The sequence below is a fragment of the Nesoenas mayeri genome (genome assembly GCF_963082525.1).
Source record: "Nesoenas mayeri genome assembly, chromosome: 2".
In the NCBI taxonomy this organism is placed as follows: Eukaryota; Metazoa; Chordata; class Aves; order Columbiformes; family Columbidae; genus Nesoenas; species Nesoenas mayeri.
The window spans coordinates 3,428,222-3,451,741 of NC_137543.1; the positions used below are offsets into that span (position 1 = coordinate 3,428,222).

Sequence of the window (23,520 nt, forward strand, 5' to 3'; positions counted from 1 at the left end):
TTTAAAATAAATGAGGGCAGATTCAGGCTAGAGACAGGGAAGAAATCTTTCCTACTGAGGATGGTGAGATACTGGCCCAGAGAGGTGGTGGATGCCCCATGTCTGGAGACATCCCAGGCCAGGCTGGACGGGGCTCTGAGCAACCTGAGCTGGGTGAATATGTCCCTGCTCATGGCAGGGGGTTGGACTAGATGAGCTTGGAAGCTTCCTTTCAACCCAAACTATTCTATGATTATGATGTCAAAACTACCTCTTGGGAATGGTTCCTGCTCCCTGCTATAGCCGAACTGTGTCTGGACATTGCCCAGGAGGGCACGAGTTAGCAAATTTAAGCAGTGTGGAGGAGCACTGGGCAGTACTCAAGATCAAGCACTGGCTTTATTTAGAATTCCAGCACACTTGTTAAACCTTGAGTCCTACACCAGGCCAAAATATTGTTTAGCAGGACTTCTTGAATGCTAAACCTGTGTCACCACACTGCTCTCTAACTCACAATCAGTGTATCTACTATCTGATTTCTTTCTGCCCTTGATGCTCAAGGTTGCATTTCTCCAGTGTAGTAGATGAGGTCAGAGCGGTTCAGCACAGCCACAGTGTGTAAGCTGTTCTTAAACCTGAGAGAAATGTCTGGAACGTACATAAAAAACTACCTGAGGTCTGTTTTCATAAAAAAAAGGAGGCCCAAGACATTTACTATATTTGATATGATTTAATCTGTCACATGGAGCATGCAGAGGGCTCTTACCTGCTCTCATCTAATCTGAGGACCAGGAAGCTCATCCCTAATTTAGATGCAGGCATCGGCAGTAGGAGTAAAGGGCCGTTTTCTACCTAGTGCATCCTTGAGTCAGAGGGTCTCACATGAGGGCATCAGATCTGCAACGGGCTACACTGGGTCAGTGTCTGTAATATTTGTTGAATCATACAGGAGGGCAATGCATGTTCTGACCCTACCTGCTAGTGGGTGGTGTCTGTTGATAGAGGCAATGGGACTCATGGTACCTTTTCAAGGCATAAGCAGGTCATGATGTCACTGACTTCCACACAAGTCATTCACATCCTCATCAAGGAAGTGTTACAGGATCTGATAGTGTTACATCCAGAGGTTAAGGAGCATGATGAGAATGAAAGGAAGAAAGGAGAGGTCTCTGTCCTATTAGGATGAGAAGAAATGGCCTCAAGTTGCACCAGGGGAGGTTTAGATTGGATATTAGGAAAAATTTCTTCACGGAAAGGGTTATCAGGCATTGGAACAGGCTGCCCAGGGAAGTAGTGGAGTCACCATCCCTGGAAGTGATGAGGTTCTTAGGGACATGGTTTAGTACAGTTGTTAGGTTAGTGGTTAAATTCTATGATGTTGAGGGTCTCCTCCAACCAAAATGATTCTGTGATTCTGTGATTATGGAGGAAAGACCAGATGAGTATTGGGATTGATCTTTGAGAAATCAATAATGTTCACTGCTTCTAATTTTTTTTTGGACAACGGCAACTCAGGTCTTGTCTCTGTTGTTTGCCTGAAGGAGTCCACAGAACAGAAATTAGTCAGAAAGGGATGGAGAGCAAAACAGAAAACACAGTTACTCAGTTGTAGAACTCTTTGGAGTGTATCTACATTGAATGTTAATATCTTAAAAAGGCCAGTGTATGTATACTAGTTTAGGAAAAGGTAGAAAGGTTCATCAGAGATCTGGAGCTGTTTCCCTGTGAGCAATAAGTAGATACACCAAAACTCTTCAGCTGATAAAAAGACAAATTTTAAGAAGAAAATTTTCTTCAAGGTCAGCTGTGATTCAAACCACTCTTTTTGATGTTTGTTTGTTTTTCAAAATCACAATTTCAATTTCCTGCATGGCACCATAAGCCAGTAGGCCAGCCCTACTACCTCTTTATGGGGCAGTCCATTACATAGGAGTAGAAACAGGCAGCTCAAGATTGAGGGGACAAAAAAAGCCTTTATATAGCTATTTCTGCTGAAGTCCTTGAACTGTAAAACTGTCCCTGTTTAATAGAGTCAGAATGATTGAGATTGGAAGGCACCTCTGGAGGTTATTTGGTCCAACCTCCTGTTCAATCAGGGCCACTGACAACCAGTTACTTAAGACCGTGTTGAGGCAGCTTTAGAATATCCACAAAGATAAAGACTCCACAACCTCTCTAGGCAACCTGTCCCAGTTCTCAGTCAATCTCACAGTAAAAAAGCACTTCTTGTTGTGCGGAGGGAACCTCCTGTGTTTCAGTTTGTGCCCATTGCCTCTTGTCCTGTCACTGGAGATGACTGAGAAGTGTGGTCACTGCCTCCACCCTCTTTGCATCCTTACTTCAGTTATTCATATACATTGATAGGGTTCCCCCTAAGCCTTGTTTTCTCCAGGCTGAGCAGTTCTTTCAGTTTCTCCTCATAGACAAGATGCTCCGGTCTCTTCATCGTCATCATGGTCCCTCATTGGACTCTCTTCTGTATGTCCAAGTGTCAGTTGTACTGAGGAGCCCAACACTGGCCACAGAAAACTGCAAGAAAACACTGCTGAAGCCCGGGTTTGAACCAGGGACCTTTAGATCTTCAGTCTAACGCTCTCCCAGCTGAGCTACTTCAGCCCTGCTGTGGTGCTAATTTTCATAAAACATGTTGGAACATAATTATGGCTCAGATTTTTACCATTCACAATGGAAGTTTGACTCTTATCCTACCACTGGACACCACTGAGAAAAGTGTGACTTCATCTTCTTTATTCTCTTCCTTCAAATATTTGTATGTGTTGATGAGATGGCCCTGAGTCTTTTCCTCTCCAGGTGTTCCACAGGACTTTCTGCACGGCTGGACTACAAAGGGTTTCAGGAGCAATGAGGGAAATGCAGAAAGTTAGTTTCATCAGAAAGTGTTGCACATGCATCATCCTAAAAGCTTTCTTCTTCCTCAGTTTGAGAAGCTGTTAATCTACAGATTGATAGGGGCTGGAAGAATACAGCAGGAAGACTATTCTGTATTTTTCTTCTTGACATTGTAGGTATTTCTCCTGAGTTCACTAATGTCCCAGACTTTTTTCTTAGTCTGCTAAGCAGAAACAGTTCCCCTACAAATAAAGCAGAGAGGGACTAGTGATAGCCAGAGTAGGAAAACTTCCAAAACTTCTGTGATTTGGGTGGAGTTCAACTTGCCTATTGTCTTGAAGGCAACAGAAACATGCCTTTCATCTCAAATACAATCCCACTGAAAGAACGCCAATCAGGTTGCCTAAATACACATATTCAGTACTATTTGGGATACCTTAGGCTATCCCACCTGTCCCACAGCTCCAGAGGACTGTAGACTTTCTTCTTGACCCATTTCACATCTTTCAACCTGGTAATGAAGACTTTAATGCTCTTAGGCCTTTTAAAAAGCACCAGTCACCAGGAAAAGAAAATATGCACTCCTAGGTCAAATTAACAGTCCATGTAGTCCTGTCTCTGAAAATGGCATGGGGAGATACTTCATAGTGGCTGTCCCATTTTAGCTTCACCATCTTTCTCCTTGTCAAGGAAAGTGACTGCAGAAACCAAAGCACTTCTGTTTCTCTCCAGCTTTCCTTAGACAGGAAGAAATTATCCCAACATGAGAACTGTGGTATTTGACAACCCACTCTGCCTTGCTAGAAATACTCCAGCTTCAGCTGGGTACAAAATTCCTACTGAAAGAAGAGCTATGCTACCACTTTGTAAATGCTAGCAGTGCTGGTGGATATGATGAAATGAAGGATCTGGTAAAGAACAAGCCTTGAAAGAAGTGCTACATTTCAGTTAAATTAGAAAATTTAGAAGCTGAATTTCTGGGAAGCTAGCTTATTCAGATGATAAAGTATCACAAGTGAAAGCCTATGAGCAAAGTTGTCAGAAGGAAGACTTGTGTTGCCAGTTTAACGTGTCATATGGAAGAAGCTGAAAGCTTAGACTTTCCCTCATTGAAGAGAAATTCATCCTGTCCTTCTGGCACAACTCAGAGCTAAAGAGCTCCACAGGCAGCTCTGGTATGGGGAGTGAATGAGGTGGAAGGAGGAGTGAAGTTGGGATGATTGCTCTGGCTGCCTGGTCAAAATTGCTGCTTTTAGAAGATGTTGTTTTTATTTTGAGCCAGAGATGTGGAAAATTCTTCCTTACCACACACATGTCCAGCCCAGTGCTGCACTATGCAAATGCAGAGATCTGGGAGAGCTTCTGTGACAGCTATCCACTATTATGAAAAAGATACAGCCACCACGATCTCCTGCTGGAAAAGTCCCCTTCCCCATGACACTTATTTCCCTCAATGAGACTGTCCCTGTTTCTATATCTATCCCCACTTTGCCCTCTATGCCAGAAACTTTCTCTTTGTACTTCACCTTTGACTTCCTTCTGGTGGTTTCCTCAGGTCACTTGTGTGTCCTTTGCCCCAAGAGTGACTATATAGCACGGGTTCTTCATACACTGGGTTCTCTGTTGTCCTCTCTCAACTGTCCTCATTCCTACTGCAAAACCTCCTATTTCACATCTTGAATACTGTTTTGATTTGGAGTCCCTGTGCCAGGAAGGATGTGGAAAAAAAAAAACTAACCAGTGGAAAGAGAGAATAAAGTCACTTTTGCAACAAGAATGGCCATGTAAACTGTGTTTATTCAGTCTGGAAAAAGAAAGAGTAAATGGAAGGATATTATAGCATTTAGAGAGAAGTCATTATACATTGGTTATTGTCTCTTCTGATGCAGCAGTTTTCAGTAGAAATTATCAAGTTGAATTGGGTTGGAGAGGGCTTTGAGCAACCTGGTCTAGTGGAAGGTATCCCTGCTCATGACAGGAGGGTTGAAACTAAATGATCTTTAAGGTCCTTTCCAACCCAAACCATTCTATGTTTCTGTGATTCTAAGTGCTAAGTTCAGAACAAAGAAAAAGGAGGTTTTTTTACACAGTATCTAGTTATCTGTGCAACTCCCTGCCTCAGGATATTACATATCCCAAAAGTGTACAGACATTTAAAAGACGACTGGAAGAAAAAAGACCATGAAGAGTGTGCAAATACAAAATTATCTGCTTTGGTTCATGCAGTGCCTGAGCCACAAATCTCTCGAGATTAAGAGAGTATCTGGTGATACAACACCACATTCTTTTTTTTCTGTTGTTATACTCTTGTATAGGTACCAACTCATGGAAAATGTTGCAGACTGAATTTTAAGCTAGATGTTCTTCTGCACATCTTCTTTGGCACCTCCTTATACTCATACCCTAGATTTTTGAGACATCAGGAAAGTGTCAGCCTGTTAAACCACATTGTCGTGATGGGCAGAGGTGTTCTGGAGGTGTTGTCTCATGCCGTCAGCCAACTGTTTGATCTACTACTCCCACACAGGTGTTTGAGGCTTTGGCCATGTCAGATGACAGAAGATCCCTCCGTCCCTACTTTCTCTCCTCTCCTACCATTCTTCCAGTTTTTCTGTTACTCAAGGCTGCTCTGCCTGTGCTTTTTAAAGTATCCATCTGGCATCAGCCAGATGCAGCTTTCAAAAGTTATCACATTGCATCCATGCAGAAAGCTACCACCAAATTCTTTTCCCAACAGCTGACATGTCTAGGCACCTCAAGAGCATGAAGCTGACCTTAGTAGGCCAGCATGGATTCATCACTCCTTGCTGAGTGCACTGTTGTTTTTTTTAGTTTTTTTTTAATGGGGGGTCAATACATCAACCAGATGGAAGTGTAGAGGGTTGACCTTTTCTGCCCAACTCAGCACATCAGGTTTGTCATAAATCTTGGTTTTCAGTGTGGATTTCCTGGCACTAAACTATACCACTGATGGGATTTTGTCGTATTTCTCCGTTCTTAATCTAACTATCTGCACCAGGAGAGTGACAGAAAACTGCAGGGTCGAGATACTATTGCTTTTCACATACTGACTTGGCTCTGATGTGTCAAATAAAGCACATGTTCCTCCTTTAGGTTTCTTGACATTTTTCTCTCTCATTACACTGAGTGAGCTTCTGGTTTACTTGAAAAGCAGTTTCAGTGATTATCTCTATTTTGCTGTCGCTATTTTCTCTTCTTTCTCTTTTTCCAGACTTTTCTGAAAATGATCTCATTAAGAACATGGAACTCCTGTTTCTGAAAAAGGTTCCTTGAGGTTTGCAAAGGTCTCCCAGCAGGAAGGTTGCTTGTCTCTATTTTCCCTGCAGTTTAAGAGACCTCCAAGTGAGCCCATTAGCAAAAATGGCCTGCTTGAAAAAAAATTCTACAAAATATGCAACAGCAGCAGCAATAGCTCTGAAATATAAGGCTCCAGTAGACAACAAACTATGTTTGCAATCTTGTCTTTGATGGCAGTTTAATATGTCAGGGAAAGAATGAGATAATAACACAAAGAGGACCATGGATGCTTGCTACCTACTACAAAAGCTTTGGGGAGATGTATTAAAGAGGATGGAATATGGGGCCTGAGATAACTCAATTGTTATTCTGGAGAGATCAACAGATCTTTGAAAAATACTGTAAATGAAGCCTGGCTGCCAAATTATTCCTTTCACATAGACCTTTTCTCCTTTCTCCTTAAGTCTGATGTCTAAAAGATGCTGAAATTGTTAGGCCATCCTTTGGGGAGGTAGGTTGTCACTAGGGCTTCTTTAAAATTTTCATTTAAGGTTTGGCTTTTAGGAATCCAGGTTATGAATAACAACTCTGTCCTTACATGCAGTATCCCTTAAGCTTGAAGTGTGTATATTGGATGGAGGTAAGCAGGTTGTGGTCGCACCGCTGCCTAAGAGATATTATCCAGATCTGGGTGAAAATTCGCCATTTGCCATGTAGTGAAATACCCAAATACTCACTGGTAGGGATACCTGGAGAGAATGAATCCCAGACCTGGCATTTAAGTTCCACCAAAGTCTAAATCACTCTTTTCTGAGAAAACTATGTTTTAGTGTTTGCTTTAGTGACTCTTAAACAAAGAGAGTGACCTGAGAGATCTTGGATGTATTTCACTTGGAGTGATGGGGCAATTTGGAAAAGCAGGGCTCTGTGTTCATCAAATTCTTGTTTCCAGTCAGACAAAGGAAGGTATTTGAGGCAGAACTCTCTGAGCTTTGTGAGGGTAACTCAGCTACTGTGCAGAAAAGAGAGGGAAATAGCCATCTCCTTTGCTGTGTCCTGCATGGACCCAGGCTGATCAGACAGTAGGAGAACACCTAGTCTGAGAGTTTTGTCTCGGAGCTAAGCACTGAGAGACACAAGTCTCAGCCTAGATTTGTTTTGTGCCAATTCCTAAATATTGCTATCCTGCGTTTTCCTCAGCATACAAGTCCATTTGTATTTCCCAGGCTAAATAACATTTGCTGATCCAATTCTGCCTCTACAAACTCACAGGCCACTGTGTTTTCCCCAGATCTTTCCTTCGATGGATCACCCACTGCCATTTCAACCCATCAAAACTGCATTTTCAGAAGGATAAACCAAATGCACTCGGGAATCACTTTTTAAATAAGTGTCAATAGACCAGAGTAATAAAATGGATACTAAAGAGGCAGAAGAACAACACTAAGAAAACTCTTGTAAAAATAACAGGTGCATTAAACTGTGTGGGGGTATGTAGGTATATAATAATACACGAACCAGGTGGCACACTACTTCATTAGCAATCTGCTTGTTCTTGCCAAACACGCTTTGGTGAGATTCCCTAAGAGGTTTCCCAGAAACTCACAAAATTAGTAGTAAACAACCCTTCATGAGAGTTGGGAAGTATTTTCCAAATCTACTTAGCATCTCAGCCCCCTTCTGAAGTTTTTCTCTGTTTTGCAAAACATCCAGAAGTTACTGGGAGGAAAACTAGGGAACAAAAGAGGGGGAATAAGATGAAAGATAGGCAGAATCCACAGTAATTGGCTTCACATTGAAAAGCATAAGAATGATTGCTTGGACAGTGATGGTATCTTGATATATAAATGGGTTTGTTACTTAACTCTGGTGATTCATGCTGTCAGGCACAGGGATGAGGCAGCTGCCAAATTTGATGTTGGGAAGGAATTTTCTCTCCCAGAACAGATTGACAGGGAATTTGCAAGGCTGAGGGGTCAATAAAAAGGGCCAGATATTGTTATGATGAACATGTGGGCAGGCAGGGGCAACATCCCAGAGCACAGCAGCACTATGATGTACCTACCTTACAGTACCAAGCGTAACCCCAAAATCAGAGCACCACCCTTTAGCCCTTTCTTCCACAGCTCCAGCAGAGCTGTGAACCACAAAGGTTCACTGTGGTGAACTACGTGAATAAGACTACTCTCTTGTTTCCTGTGGATGAAGACTGGACTAACAGGTCTTTTCATATTTTTCACATAATCCATTTAATCCATGTTTCTAAATAAAGCCTAACTGAAGCTACATGAGTCCTAGCTCTTGTGTATTCGGGGTAGCATTTTTCTTTTCTCTTCTTTTTAAAGAGTGTCTAAAGAATGTACTCCAGCTGTCTGAAAGGAAAGAAATGGAAAGAAAAAGAGAACAAAAGAAAACAGTGGAGATATTTGAGATAATTTTAGCTGTTCTAAATGCCACAGTCTATCTGCACAAATATTTAGAAAGAGAAGGAGATAAGGAAGGAGTTGGAAGGAAGGAAGGAAGGAAGGAAGGAAGGAAGGAAAGAAGGAAGGGAGGAAAGGGAGGAAGAAGGAAAGAAGGAAGAAGTTCTGTGTTGGTTGTATAGACCCTGAAGTAAGGGAAGGTGCCTTTTCAGATATTAAGCAAGACCCTCCGTAGCAGCTCTTGAGTAATTTCCTTTTGAGCCTCCATAGCTTCCTCTGCACTCTACCAAGTACATCCAGACCTAGCAGGGCTTGATGAGGAAACTCTCTGTTTATGGGGCTAAACAAAGAAATAAAGCACTCTCAGGGTGGATGAACAGGGTGGCTAGCCTGGGTGACATGAGTTCAAATCCCTTCTTAATTGGACCCTTGTGTCCTAAGTGAACAACTTAGCAGGCAGTTGTAGGTGGGAGAAGACTTGGTCACTCCTTGTAGGATCCCTGTCCTTTGCGTGTGATTGAATATCCTTAAGTAGGGAGATGGTGTGAGCTTTCCTGTGAGATATGAGACGCATGGCCTTGGCTTTATATTCTGAGATTTAAGACTGGAAGGCATATACCTTGGTCCAGACCAATGGATGTTTGATCAGTTATGAAAAAACAGTAAAGCTCTTTCAGAATATGCTGGGCTAGTTAGCACTGTGGAATTTGAAATTTCAGATGTGAAGAAATAACAATTTGTGCCCTAGTTAAAAGAAAGATGTTGTCAACATGGTTTTCTGCAGTTCCTCAGGAAGGGTACCCTATGTCTATTCTGTACAACGACAGCCTCCTTGTTAATAATATAAGTGATAAATATGTTTTTAAAACCCAGGATGTCCAGAAATAAAGCTTTGGCTGGAGGTTGGTGTCCAGTCAGCTTCCTACATGACTGCTGACAGAAATATGGGGACACCCCTATGAGACTGTCTTGCCCTCACAAGACTTGACATAGCAGACAAATGGTGCACATCCATCACATGTAAAACATGGGGAGGGTGTTAGAGGGTTTTGGACAGTTAACAGTGGCTGGGAAGAAGGGGTTTGCTTTGTGTTCATCATGGGGGACACAAAACTCTAAATCTTAGGGTTTCCCCCTCCTTCACAAACTCCCTAAGCATCACTTCAGAGAGCTTTTCTGTCTCTGAGCAAAGCAGCACTGCAGGGATTCTCTCCCCAATGCAGAGCCTGGGGAGGAAGAAAAATGATTATAACCCCTCCTCAGAGCACGCATCACATTTAGGGAGCCATGCCCACAGCATCCCTATTTTAACAGTGCCCCGGGGGTGCTGTCCTGACCCATTTTCACCCCCTGCAAAGCTCACTCGGCAGATTGTTTCCCTTCCCTGTTCACAGGCAGGTGGAGAAAAGGCAGGAGCGTGCCGCAGATTCAATCTCTCTGACACAGACGCTGCTCATCCTTTTCACCTGCCCCTCTCCCTGCTCCCACGCACCCCTTTCTCCCACACACACCCACCCACCTCGATGTGTCATTCAGGGACGGCTCAGGGCACTTCAGGGATGGATACTGACCTCTGCCAAGTTCCTCGTTAAGGAACCCATTAATATGGAGCTGCTGCCTTTCCCTCCCCTTCCTCCCCGCAGACAAACCTGACTGCCGAAAAAGACAGAAAATGGGGGTGTGAGGTGGGAAATTCCGGACACCACAGCCTCCCCCCACAGAGTAGGCTGGGGTTTCTTTGAGAAGGTCAGTGAGGAGGCCAGAGTTTGTGTCAAATGGGGAGAAATGGCAGTGATCAGCAGGGAAGCATTGACTAGGTTGGCTGGATGGCACTGCAACCCCCCCCAGATCTCTCCCTCTCTCTGTTGCAACATTCCTGTGAGGACCCATGGAGAACTAAATACTATTGTGCTGAGAATGAGCTGCCACTACCTTCTCAGCATCCACTGATCTGTAATCAGGAGCTCTGGAACTGGGCAGTGCTGCCTGTCCATGCCTGCCCCATGGCCCTACAGCAGGACTGTCTTTCCCCAGGTCATGTCAGAGGGACATTAAAAAATCATTCTTCATTCCTTAGGGACTTTTCACTCAAACCAGACTTAAATAACCATGGCTACAATTGCAGACTCCAATTATTTCCCCCTATCCCCCTTTCTTTTATTCTTTCTCTCTTTTTTTTTTTTTTTTTTTTTAATTCCCAAGTTTTGGCCTTGCTGAAGTTCAACACATCTGTGGGTGAAAAATATTCCATTCTCAGCACTCTTACATCCAGATGAAACCAGCCATCCTGAGAGACAAACTCCATTAGGAGACAGGAGATAGAGTAAATTCCCACTATAATGTGGGCAAGCACTCGCAAGGAGAAGGCTGGTGTCAAGATCACTTCTGTCACTGAAGTATCTTAATCCTTTGTCCTTAAATGGTGTCTCCATCCTTATCCTCGTCCTCTTCACACTGTCTCAGAGCAAACTGAACCTGATGGGGGACATGCAGCCCCTGCCCCATGGACCTTGTAGGTCTCAAGCCCTAAATAGGACTTACACATGCACCTCCACCTGACACCACCATTTTTTGGCATGTTCCCAAATACACACCTTTTCAAGCGCAGAAATGTGAAGCCTCTGTGGTGCTTTGCTCCTACAGATGTGGCGACCTCCAGCCTGAGACCACCAAGCAGTTGTGTTAAGTGTGGGGGTAATGATGTACCTGGAAGCTGTGGCACAATGCCCAAGTTTTTTGAGGGAAGGAAAAGCTCCTGCAGAGCTTTACACAGCAGCTCACTCCCCAGCTCCCACTAGCCCTGATCTAATATGTGTTTTAGTGATGTTTGGGGCCTCATACATTTGGAAAGAAGAAATTAGTACAGTCTGCTGCTTGCTTCTCACATTCCTCTGTTTCCCCTGAGCTTCCCTGCTGTCCCTAATTATCCATCTCTCATTTACAGGGACTTCAATAATGGAAATAGAAAAAAAATGGTTGAATTAGACTGGGATGAGGATGTTCTGAATGAGGCTCCCTTCCTTCCAGAAGTGACCTAAAATTACCCTTTCTGTTATTAGTGATGCAGGCTTCCCATTACCCTGTGAGGCAGCTGCTCTGTTGTTATCTTGAGCTGAAGAGACACAATTCCTGCACTGACTCAAGCTGTGGCTCCCTGTGGCTAGGAGAGATTAGCAACAGAAAGCAAGGATGCTCAGGGAAAATCCTTTGTTAAGACCGATGCCTGGGGCAGAAGAAAATAAGAGAAACAGCCTAGAAGGAGGAGAAAGAAAGAGAAAAAGCTGAAAAAAGGTAAAAATGGATGAGCGGTGGCCTAGCTTTTGGCTTTGTGTTGCTGGAAACTGTGAGAGCAGCTAGCTGAGAACTGACAGACATCAGCATACAGAGCTCTAGAGACATGAGTTTGGCTGGGAGCAGCAGCCTTGTGCCTTACTGTGATCATGGAAAGGTCCTGTGTCATAGAATTATAGAATGTCCTGAGTTGGAAGCACCCACAGGAATCACCGAGTCCAACTCCTGTCCCTGCATATGACAACCCCTCAGTTCCCAACATGTGTCTGAGCACGTTGTCCAGTCTCTTCTTCACCACTGTCAGGCTTGGGGCTGTGACACCTACCTGAGGAGCCTGTTCCAGTGTCCAGCACCCTCTGGGTGAAGAAACTTTTCCTAATGTTCAACCCTTTGGTGCCATTTGTGATGCCTTGGTGGAACCCATTACAAAGAGCCAGACACACATCCCTATTAAGACAGAGACAGAGCACCCTGTGTCCCATCATTGATGGTTGATGTCCATGGTCTGTGAGCATGGAAACCACTGTCCAAGCATTATTAGAAACAAGCAAGTAAACAATATCTACAAAATGAGTTATAATAATGCATTTAGTTTTTTCCTTTACCTGTAGGAATGTCCCAGCACTGAGGAGACCTGGGTTGAAACCCTTGTGTCAAATTAGGCAGAACAGAGCTCTGAACCTGCCTGGTGTGTTGTACAAAGACATCTATGTGGCTAAATCTGAGGCAGACTGGCATAGGCAGGTTTGAACATGTTTTGGCATTACAGTATGAATGAGAGCAAATAAAACATTTAAAGGGATTTATGTGTGCCTAAAGAGAACAAAAAAAAATTGCCCATCTATTCAGTGAAGCAACAATTGACCCATGGTTCAGGCAGAGAAGACTATTTTTGGATGAACAGAAGACTAGACTATACACATTTGCAGGTGAAGGGATGTGGACCTGAATACAGAAAAATATCCTGCTTAGCATGTCCCCATTATGAATCTGGAGTTCTCTAACGCAGGCTGGGAGCATCAGCCAGAAGGAAGCTAATAGGGAATTTGAGAATGAGTTTAGCAAGGAGGTGTCTAAACAAACATGGTTTTTGTTGCTGTTGCACATTTTGGAGGATACCTAAAATATCAGTGCAGAAAGTCTACTGCATCCCCTCCAAACCTGGACCTGATTTCTCTGAGCCCTCCTTAGCTTTCTCTGACATTTTTCTTCAAGAGAACAGAGCTGTTGCCATGCACAGGAGGGGTAGGACTATGTAATGTGATGTGGAATAGGGGCTGTGGTAGATTCTCCACAGCACTGGGACTGGCTGCTAACAACCTCAGCAAGGCAATATTTTCAGTTATGGCCACAGGAATCTCCCATGGCTTCCTCCTTCCCAACATCAGAGCAGGGAACTTGCAGCTTGGAATTCTTCCGATGAGCCAGTCCAGCTTCACCGATGGAAAATCAAGATCCCACCATCCCTAACGCCCCTCCTACATGCCCTAGTCCAGGAGAAAAAAATCTGTGCAGGTGCTGAGAAAGTGGCGGAGAGGCTTAACAGAATCTCACCCCATGGGAACAGAATAATATCTCTGGGGATCAGGAGCAGGTAAGCTGTGGGGCTGTCTGAGCCACGTGCTCCCCATCATTGTTGGACTCGATTATCTTAAGGGTCTCTTCCAACCAAAGTGACTCTATGGTTCTATGATTCTATCACTCTGTGAATGACCGGTACTGCCAAAGACACATGGCTGCCCATCTTCCCCCAGCTCCCCACATGACCAAAGACATGGTTTGACAGCATGGCAATCTGCCACCAAAAAAAAGTGCAATATCCTATTTCCCATGTGTGGCTCTGATCTCCCAGTGCTCCTCCGTGCTGTGATCTCTCAGTGCTCTTCATGTTAACATGAAACCCAGATAGAAATGGAAAAGCAGAGCCAGAGCTGCAAGGAGAAGGTGTGACTGGATCCATGGACTGCAGGTTGTCCTTAGAGGGTCATGAGTACATTGCCCTGTCAGAGGGTGAGGAGCACATCTCTCCTGCACCGGTGGGATTCCATCAACCCAGATGCATGGAGAGATGAATCAGGGCTATGAGCTTCACAGCCACCCCACCACTTTTCCTTATTTAGCAGACCTGTGATTTGCACTATTTACTACTGAGGAGGAGTTAAAAAAAAGCACTAAATTTGGGAATTTTTACTAGAGCAGTTAGAGGGGCTTCCTAAAAGGGGTCAAGTGTGGGAAGAGTCAAGAGTATGGTCTAACTTGGGCCAGATTCAGCACTCAGATGTGTGGCATAAAGACAGATGAAATTTCATAAACCAGGTACTAATCAAGCCCTCTGACACGGAGCTAGCTTGTTTTACTACCAATAAAGGTACTCTACCATCTTGCTAGCGATGTACACAGGAGGAAAATGAAGTTCATTTGGATATGTCTTTATATTTGTGTTGACCTCATGAGGGTCATAACAGTCAACAGCAGAGTTTGGGTTCTTACCATGAAAAATACTGACACCTCCTTTGACTTTCTTGATTTAGCCTCAGGCTGTCTTGAGGAGGCAAATGAAGCACAAGGATGATCTCATTAACACTTCCTCAGCCTGGTGAGGAAACAAAAATAACAAACATCCCATTAACCAAGGGGAGAACAATCCTATAAAATACAGAAGATATTTTTAGTCTGAAAACAAAGCACTCTATCTTCACCACAAAGCAGGGCTTTTCAGATGAAAAAGAAGAAAAGGAGAGAACTTGCAGGCTCCTCTACACCAGGAGTGGCACTAATAATGATAATAATTATTATGATTATTGTTAATATTGATAGTGGGCTGCCCTCAGTTTCCCACTTGCTTCCCCACCCCCCCAGCAAGTGACGTGTGGGCCTCAGCCGTGGAGGACAATGGGTGGCCAGGAACAATGCAGCCACTGACGTGAACCGTGTTTTGAATGTGAAACTCTGCGTTGTGAGTGGCAGCTTCAATGCAATAAAGTGTTCCGGTGATAGAGACGGATGAATAGAGACATACGGTGTAAATTAAACGTGTTATTCTTTTGCTCTTTTTTTTTTTTTTTTAATAAATTAAAAAGCCCTACTCCTTCCTTTCTCTTAATTTTATTCTCTTCTTGAGGGTTTTGCTGCCAAACAAATGACTGGCCAGCTTTGTGTAGTAACCTATAGAAGAACTGATAGGACCTGAAAGGTCATGACAGCAAAAGATGGGAATTGTGGTGGGGTTTTTTGGTTGGTTGGGGTTTGTTTGTTTGTTTGTTTGTTTGTTATGTGTGTGTTTTTGTTTGTTTGTTTTGTGGGCTTTTTGATTGTTTGTTTTTCTATTTTTTCCTGTAGAAGGAAGAGGCAGTTCTGGAAATGAAAGGGAAAATTCTAGCACAGCAGGTATAGGATAACATAGCAAATCCTTGTTCACTAGTAGAAAAAATTATTTCCTGCAAAAGTGTGGGATTAATTGCACATCAGTTTTCAGATTTCTCACTTTAGGTACTTTACAGAGTCCATTGTGAAAGACAAGGTCCTCCAGGCAGCGATTCAGAGAAGGAACACATTGAATATTGGAATGCATAATTGAGAAGGGACTCTGGCATCACAGAAGGATAAAACAGTATCTAGCAGAGCTCTTTCAAGCATAAGCCGCTAAAAAGCAACACAACTCAGCTGCACCATCAACTTTCTGAAGCCTTGGGATCTCCTGCTTCTCACTCACCCACCAGGTTCATCTGGCTCAGGCTCATCTCCAAGAAGTGGCGTGTCTTGCCATAAGGTAGATCTGAGCAAAACAGTCACCCAGATGAGGTGGCAAAGGGATGTCAACCAAAAAAAGCAACCCAAACCCCATCAGGTTTTGGTCTAAACCGAGGTGCAGCAAAAACCTGCATCCTGAATGGCTGCAAGGGGCAAGGGCCACCGATATCTGGGTGCTCATGTCCCCAGTAATGCACTGTTGTGACAGTACTGGGGAAGGTGCCAGTGCTGGCTGTGACTCAGTGTCCCTTTCATTAGGTCCTACTCCCTTCAGTGGGGTTTTCTGTTGCTACTCACTGCTACACTCTCCTTTTGTCTGTCTGTAATTAGTCTTGTTGGCTTTTCTCTTTCTCTCTCCTCTTTTATTTATTTATTTATTTATTTATTTATTTAATCTGATCCTAATTTAGTGTGACTTAAAACTGTTCAGGAAGCTCTAGAGAGACAACCCACGTTGACACCATCTCTGCTGAGTTATGAGATGTGGCTTTTGCTGTTTTTTCTCCCTTCCCTGCTCCTGCTCAGCTGTTTTGGAGGAAACTATCCTTCCTTACTGATCACTCTTTTTCTTCCTCCCTCATACTCACTTCCCACCTTTCTTTCCAGTCTTGCCCCACTTTTGTCTTGGACTTCCTGTGGCCACCCAGAGGGCCACATGCCCTGTAGTCTTCTCCATCCATCCCATTACCAGGTCCCCTGAGGCCAGGCAGAATCCAATAGAATTCTGGCTGCCTCTTTGTGAAGCCCTGGGATAAAGCTACTGTGGCTATAAAAGTATCCTCCCCAGCTTGCCCCAGTCTATGGCTCTTGTCCTTCCATGCCCGTCTGTCTCTTTGTGCCCAGAAATTGTCTGTCTGCCTCAAATTGCCTCTCCCTGTTAGCTCCCAGCACTCTACATCTCCCTCCTCCCTTTGCTTCCGGCTCCCCTCCCTCCTCCTCTTCTACCCACGCACCTTACTTTAATTAGAAATACAACGAAAATGCTTATTGCTATGTCTTAATCAGCAAGTCATTCCCCAGCAGGTCCAGTAGGAAAATCCTCATTCCTCCTCGCTTCTCCTGTCTCCCCCACCACCTCCACAGAAGAACAGCACACAGATTAGGAGGAGGCATCTGTGGAAAGGTTGCTGAATGAGGTGAACCTAGAGACCTGGACAAGCTGGAGGAAAAGCCCAACAGAAACCTGATGATATTAAGCAAGGACAAATCTTGTGCATGGAAAGAATGAGTCCCTGGCAGTCCCTGGACCTAGGAGCATGATCCAGCAGTGTGTCCTGGCAGATAAAAAACATATCCTGGACTGTGGGAGCATGAGTACAGCCAGGAGATCAATGGAAGTGATTATCTCCCTCTACTCAGGGCCTATTAGACCACATCTAGCTGCTGCAGCTAGGTTTAGGCCCCTTAGTACAAGACATTGATCAACTGGAACGAGTTCAGCACAGGCTATTGAGATGGTCAAGCCTAGAGCACTTCCCTGGTGCCTGGTGTGGGACTAGGGCTTGTCCAGTCTGGAGAAGCGATGGTTTAGAGGAGATTTAACAACAGTGTTCCATACCTGTGAGGAGGTTATCAAGGACATAGAGCCAGCATCTTCATAGAGGTAGTTGATGTGGCATAAATTGAAACAAGACAGTTTGGTTATAAAGAAAAACGTTTTGCCTCTTAGTCATGCAGTGGAGCAGATTGCTGTGCAATCCCTATCCTTGGCGTTTTCAATATTTAAAACCTGAAAAACCTCGTCTGACCCAATAGCTGACTCAGAGTAAGAGTTTGAGCTAGAAACCTCCCATTGTCCCTCCCAGCCTTAATAATCCTGAAATACTATGACCAGACATATGTGTTAAATGAGGCCATTCAGCTTGATGAATCCCCTCACACAGAAAACTAAAGGAGAAGGAAAGAGAGGTAGAAGGGGCTAGAAAGAGACAGATTTGGTGGAGAAGGTTTTATAGCCAGTTCATCCCAGCCTCTGACATTCGATGGGACAAGCTGAGGTCAAAACCAGTTCACCTTGCAAAATTAAATCCGGTCTATAACTTGTCCCCATCTACTGGTAATGTCATAAGGGCTGTTTCTGACTATCCTTGGTAAAAAACTTCCTGGAGAATATCTTTGCATTAATCCAGAGATACAGACATTGCACAATCTTTCCCAATTCCTACGATTTCTTACTGGCAATACAGGTTTAAGTCAGACTCTCTAGAAACTGCAGTACAAAAAGCTTCAGATCTGTCCCAAACCCTCAGATGACTGATATTTGACCATTTCTAATCACAAAGATGCAGAAAAATCTCATGCTCAGGTAAGCTGGGTGAAAGTGGAGAAGTAAGCAAGGCTGAGGACATAGCTCTCTGCCAGTCATATCATTATCATCATGTGTGTAGGATGAAGTGGCATAGGGATAGTCTGCTGGATTGGAAAACCTGCATTTACACCCTCAAAAGCTTTTGTCCCCTTCCCCACTCACTGTCACTCCCCACCTTAAAACAAACCATGCAGCCCTTCTATGCCAGCTTGCTCCTGCCCTAAATAATCCTCCTGTTTCTTGAGAGCCATGCGGCAGTAGTGTTTGCCCGTGTGCCATCATGTGGTATGAAACAGACGTGTGCCTTCCTACATGGATATGTGGGGGAAAGGGAGTCATGACCCCTGTCCCACCAGTTTGCTCTGAAAGGACTCTGTTTCAACCAAATACATGGGGTCACAGAGATGTCCTTTCAGCTCACTGAAAAACCATCCATCTCCCCTGCATTTTGCTTTTAGCAGGCTGGCTGCAGTCCCACCAGGAAACCCATGGCCTTGAGCTGGGAGAGTAGGGACCCATCCAAAGCCTCCCTGACACGCTGCCCACCGCCTTGAGTGCAGGCAAGGCATCTCCCTGCTGGAATCAGTCTTAAATCCCATTTGTAGGTGATATTAATGAATCAGCATCCCACTGCCTCCGGTCACTGTTACTGTGAGAGGATGAGAAGCCTCGACTGTCCTCAGCACCTCTCTGAGGGTGTTCCAGCAGGGAACTCTCTAGGATTAGGGAATCCTTTATCTCTGGCTTATATAAGACCCGGAGACTCCTTTTATGGTTGGCTTTTCCTGCTTTGTCAAGAGCAAAGAACAAATGTAGCTTCATCTGCGCTTGTGGGTTGGCTAACTGATTAACCATCTGATTCAAGCTAAGTACAGAACAGGCTTTTGATGGGCGGATTTAATTTGGCGTAAAAACTTGGATGCCGTCCCCCTCCCTTACCGAATATTCCCAAGATAGTGGTTGGTCTGGTGCAATTAAGCAGCGGGGATGACTCCCACCTACCAGTGCTTTAGAAAGTCCAGAGTGCTCCAGTATGTACTGAAATCACTCCTTTGAGTGTTTCCCCCTCTCCTTCCCCCCCATTGCCTTTTTTTCCTGCTGATTTACCACCATTTCCAAGCATTTGCATTAGGAGTGAGCTCACTGTGTGTGTGTGTCAAATTCATGTGAGGGTGTGCGGGGGGCCCGTGGGCGTCTGTCTTGGTGTGACACGCTGAATTCCTCCTCATGTCCCCCCACTGCGAGTCCCTGCCAGGGAAAGCACGCTAATGATGACCTTGCTGAGTAAATAGTTGTGGAATGAATAAGTGTTTTTCCTGCAATCTGAAAGGCGGAAGGTGCGATTACTCATCCATCTACCCAACTGTCTCCAGCACCTTTCAAGTGCTTCTCGCGTCGAGTCTGGGGGCGTGAGCGAGGGGGTGGGAAGCGAGGGGAGGCTGCCAGGATCTGGGTTGCCACAGACACCGGCCTCGGTTTTCCTCCAATGAACGCTGCTCTGAGAGTGCGAGAGGAGGCTGAGCACCACCCACATGTTGAGCTGTGTGAGGTATAAGTAGATGGAAGAGCCTGGACTAGTGGCAGTTCAGGCAGGGAAGAGAAGCAGCTCTTTGCATCTCTACTGAAAGCGTTTTTCGACTCGACAAGTTTACCAGAGGAGAAATCACCAGGATTTTCTTTGCAGCAGCAGCAGCTTCCAGCTTCTTGTGTGCATCTCTGTGTGTTTGTCTCCAGCGGGGACTTTCCACTGTTCAAGATTCTCAGCTCCGGACGAGCAGGTAGCGGGCACACGTGTGGGGCTGGACGTCTTAGCCAACTCCTCTCCTTGTTTCTGGAAGATCCTGTCTCTCTCTGGGACACCCTGAGCACGTGAGACCAGCATTTCCAGCTGCACATCGGGAGAAATTTGCCTACAACTCTCTCTGGGATCCCCGGGACCAAACTGCTTGCTCTGTGGTGATATTTGATTTGGCTGTGTTTGTGTTGAAAAGTCCTTTGAGGGGGGTTTAGAAGTCTCTGTGTGTCTTTTGGGAAGTGTTGTAGTGGGGTTTTTGAGAGCCAGCTCTAGCATTAGGGTTTACAACCCAGTTCTTTCCGTGTTTGACACTTGCACGGTAGGAACCATGCAGCTGGATAATGTCACCAATGCGGGCATTCACTCCTACCAGGGGCACCGTGGAGTGGCCAACAAGCCCAATGTGATCTTGCAGATAGGGAAATGCAGGGCAGAAATGTTGGAGCATGTCAGGAGGACCCACCGACACCTCCTGTCTGAGGTCTCCAAGCAGGTGGAGCGCGAGCTGAAAGGCTTGCAGAAATCAGTGGGGAAGTTAGAGAATAACTTAGAGGACCATGTCCCAACTGATAACCAAAGATGGAAGAAGTCTATCAAGGCCTGCCTGGCCAGATGCCAGGAAACCATTGCCCATCTGGAGAGGTGGGTCAAAAGGGAGATGAATGTTTGGAAGGAGGTCTTTTTCCGTCTGGAGAAGTGGGCAGACCGTCTGGAGTCCATGGGAGGCAAATATTGCCCCGGGGACCATGGCAAGCAGACTGTGTCTGTTGGGGTGGGAGGGCCAGAGATAAGGCCAAGTGAGGGGGAGATTTATGATTATGCCCTTGATATGAGCCAAATGTACGCACTGACCCCTCCTCCTGGGGAGGTCCCCAGCATCCCCCAGGCCCATGATTCCTACCAGTGGGTCTCGGTGTCAGAGGATGCTCCAGCCTCCCCGGTGGAGACTCAGGTCTTTGAGGATCCCAGGGAGTTCTTGAGCCACTTGGAGGAATACTTAAAGCAGGTAGGTGGAACAGAGGAGTACTGGCTGTCTCAGATCCAAAACCACATGAACGGCCCAGCTAAAAAGTGGTGGGAATACAAGCAGGACTCTGTCAAGAACTGGGTCGAGTTTAAGAAGGAGTTCCTGCAGTACAGCGAGGGCACTCTGACTAGGGATGCTATCAAAAGGGAGCTAGATTTGCCTCAGAAAGAGGGAGAGCCCCTGGATCAGTTCCTTTGGCGCAAGAGAGACTTATACCAGACCCTCTATGTTGATGCAGATGAGGAGGAAATTATCCAGTATGTGGTAGGCACCCTCCAGCCCAAACTGAAGCGCTTCTTGAGTTACCCCTTGCCCAAAACCTTAGAGCAGCTGATCCAAAGAGGGAAGGAAGTCCAAGGCAACATGGACCACTCTGAGGAGCCCAGCCCACAGAGGACCCCTGAGATTCCATCAGGAGATTCTGTGGAGAGCGTGCCTCCCTCAACCACTGTAAGTCCCGTGCCGAGCAATGGGACTCAACCTGAGCCCCCCAGCCCACCAGCTACTGTCATATGAGCCAGTCTAAGGGAGGCAGCAGTCTGGGTTACATGAAAGGGAGAAGGGGGAGTATTTAGGAAGCTTCTCTTTGGAGAGAGGTTCTGGCTGAGACGAGACATGAGGTGTGCTCAGTCTAACAGCCCATAGCAGCAGAATTAACTTTTGCTTGTGGGGGGAGGGAGGTGGTGGGGGAGAGGCACTTTAGGATGTGGTTGCCCACCTCACTTGAGCCATGCAATACAGTGGTGTTGGAGATGCTGCTTGCACCACTGTGGGGAATGGGACAATTTTATTAGATCCCTGAGAAGAAACTAGAGACAATTCCCAACTTCAGAGGCAGCCGCTTAGCACTGGCGGCTTTCAAGGACTTCAAATGAGTGCAGCAATAGGCTGAGGGTTCCTACCCATCTGGATCTCTCCTACTTCTTCTCTCATCCCTCTTCTGAAGATGTGTTCCTATCATGAGGAGAGATCTTTCTTTTGATCCCTGCCCTTTTCTGATTTACTACTGGGTTTCTATTCACTTGGCAATCTCCTGTTCTTACTTGCTCCAAAGGATTAAATAAGTTTTATTTATTTTTTTAGAAGAACTCTTATGATTTCAGGGACTGAAAACTTTCAAGAATCTGGATTATTTTTAGTGGTTTTCATTTCACTGCACCTAATACCTGCTTTAACATTTTTCCTCTCAAGAGGCTCTTACCAGTTTACTTCTTGTTTTAGATTCTGCTCACTTCAATCAAGGCCACTGCTGTGCAGAGGCAAATTTCACCCTTTCTCTGCACATTATACTGTTCAATCAGCAGGAACCAGAGTTTCAAATTAAATTCTGAGCTCATTTATTGAAGGGGCAGCTTGCCTCCATTCAGAGAAGAGAGGCTGCCAATGTGAAGAGAGGAGGCACCAGAGCTACTTTGAGAGGGTGGGGGGGAAGTAAGGGAAATAAATCCTTATACTTTGTATGAAAACAAACAAACAAACACATCCTAAATCCAGAGCAAAATATCCCCAGAGCAGCAAATCGAGTCCATGCTGATGTGTGGAGCCAATGGGAGTTTTTGCCATGTAAAAGCAAAAAAGAAGTGAAGAAGAGAAGAACTATGTGTCTCAGCACAGTTTCAGCTTGTGCATCACAACAAAGATTTTCTGCTCACACAGACAGACTTAAAATGCTCTTGGAAAGCCCAGCAACCCTGTCCTGGAACACCTGAGGACAGAGGGTTGTCTGTTCATAAAAAACTTTCTACAACATCTTGCTGTGGATGGAGACAGACTTGGACTCTGTGACATATTCCATCTGATGGCAGGACTTTGAGATGAAACTGCTGTAAGACATATTCAGGAAGTTTGGCTCTTCAAAGCCTTTTTAGGCTGGATACAGCTTGAGCATCATCTGCATTCACAACCTGACCAAAAAAAAAGCAACACTTCTGCAAGAGATGCAGCAGGGATGCAGCAACAGGAGTGTCCCTGGGATGGCCCTGCCACTACTACAGCAGTGACATGTAGCACCAGTGGCTCAGAAGGCCTTTGGCGTGCCTCCTTCCAAGAGGCTGAAGGTAAGGCAACTCTCTAACATTCTTCTCTCTGCACCCCTCAGACCTAAATTAGCCATAGCCTATCGAGTAGGAACCTTGCAAGAATAAAAAAAAAATATATATTTGCAATGGGACATGAAGGATTGCAAATGGCAGATTAGGATTTGGGTGAAAGGGGAAGGGAGAGCCAGCCAAAAGGAAATAAAGAACAATGAGTGGGAAGAGTTTCCAAACAGCACAGTATCTTGCACTTGCTGATTCATGTGGGGAGGAAATGGGAAACTTCTTCACTAGGCCAGCCCAAGGACCTGGCCTGTGAAGTTCTGGTGTTTGAGTCCCCAGCTGTGACAACACATCGCAGGTCCACGCAGAGCCCAAAGGAGATGCATGTCTGTGCTGCATCTATGCTAGAAGTGAGTCAGGGCTTCTCCTCTCACTTATTCAGAGAGAGTTAGTTTGGCAGTGGCTGTATCTGCAGAGAGAAGGGAGAATTTCTCACTAATGACCTGGGATGAGTAGTGTGGGAGTGAGTGTCATTGCTGAGGATGAGCTGGCCATGCATTACAAGCATTATCTTTGCTTGGTTACAGTGACTCACTCAGATCCTCCTCTGAGAAGGAATCACTCCACAGCACTCAGGATTTGGAAGGAAAGCCAAAGAGAAAAAGCTTCAAAACCAAGGATTCAGCATTGGATCTGCTGTCAGGATCTGCAGCCACCAACTGCCGGATCCACTGTTTGAAGGAAAGATTGGCACAGGTAATTACCTCTCATCTTACCCTTGTGGAACTTTCTTAACCTCT

General features: G+C 45.2%; 1 protein-coding gene across 1 annotated transcript; it reads left to right on the forward strand.

The window, feature by feature from the left end:
• Nucleotides 1-19,982: 19,982 nt before the first annotated feature.
• On the forward strand, nt 19,983-21,197 carry ARC (activity regulated cytoskeleton associated protein; the record flags this gene model as incomplete). The annotated part of the gene is made up of 1 exon (XM_080339868.1): nt 19,983-21,197. One exon carries the CDS (start codon nt 19,983-19,985, stop codon nt 21,195-21,197), a length of 1,215 nt encoding a protein of 404 aa, XP_080195994.1.
• Between the last annotated feature and the right edge of the window lie 2,323 nt (nt 21,198-23,520).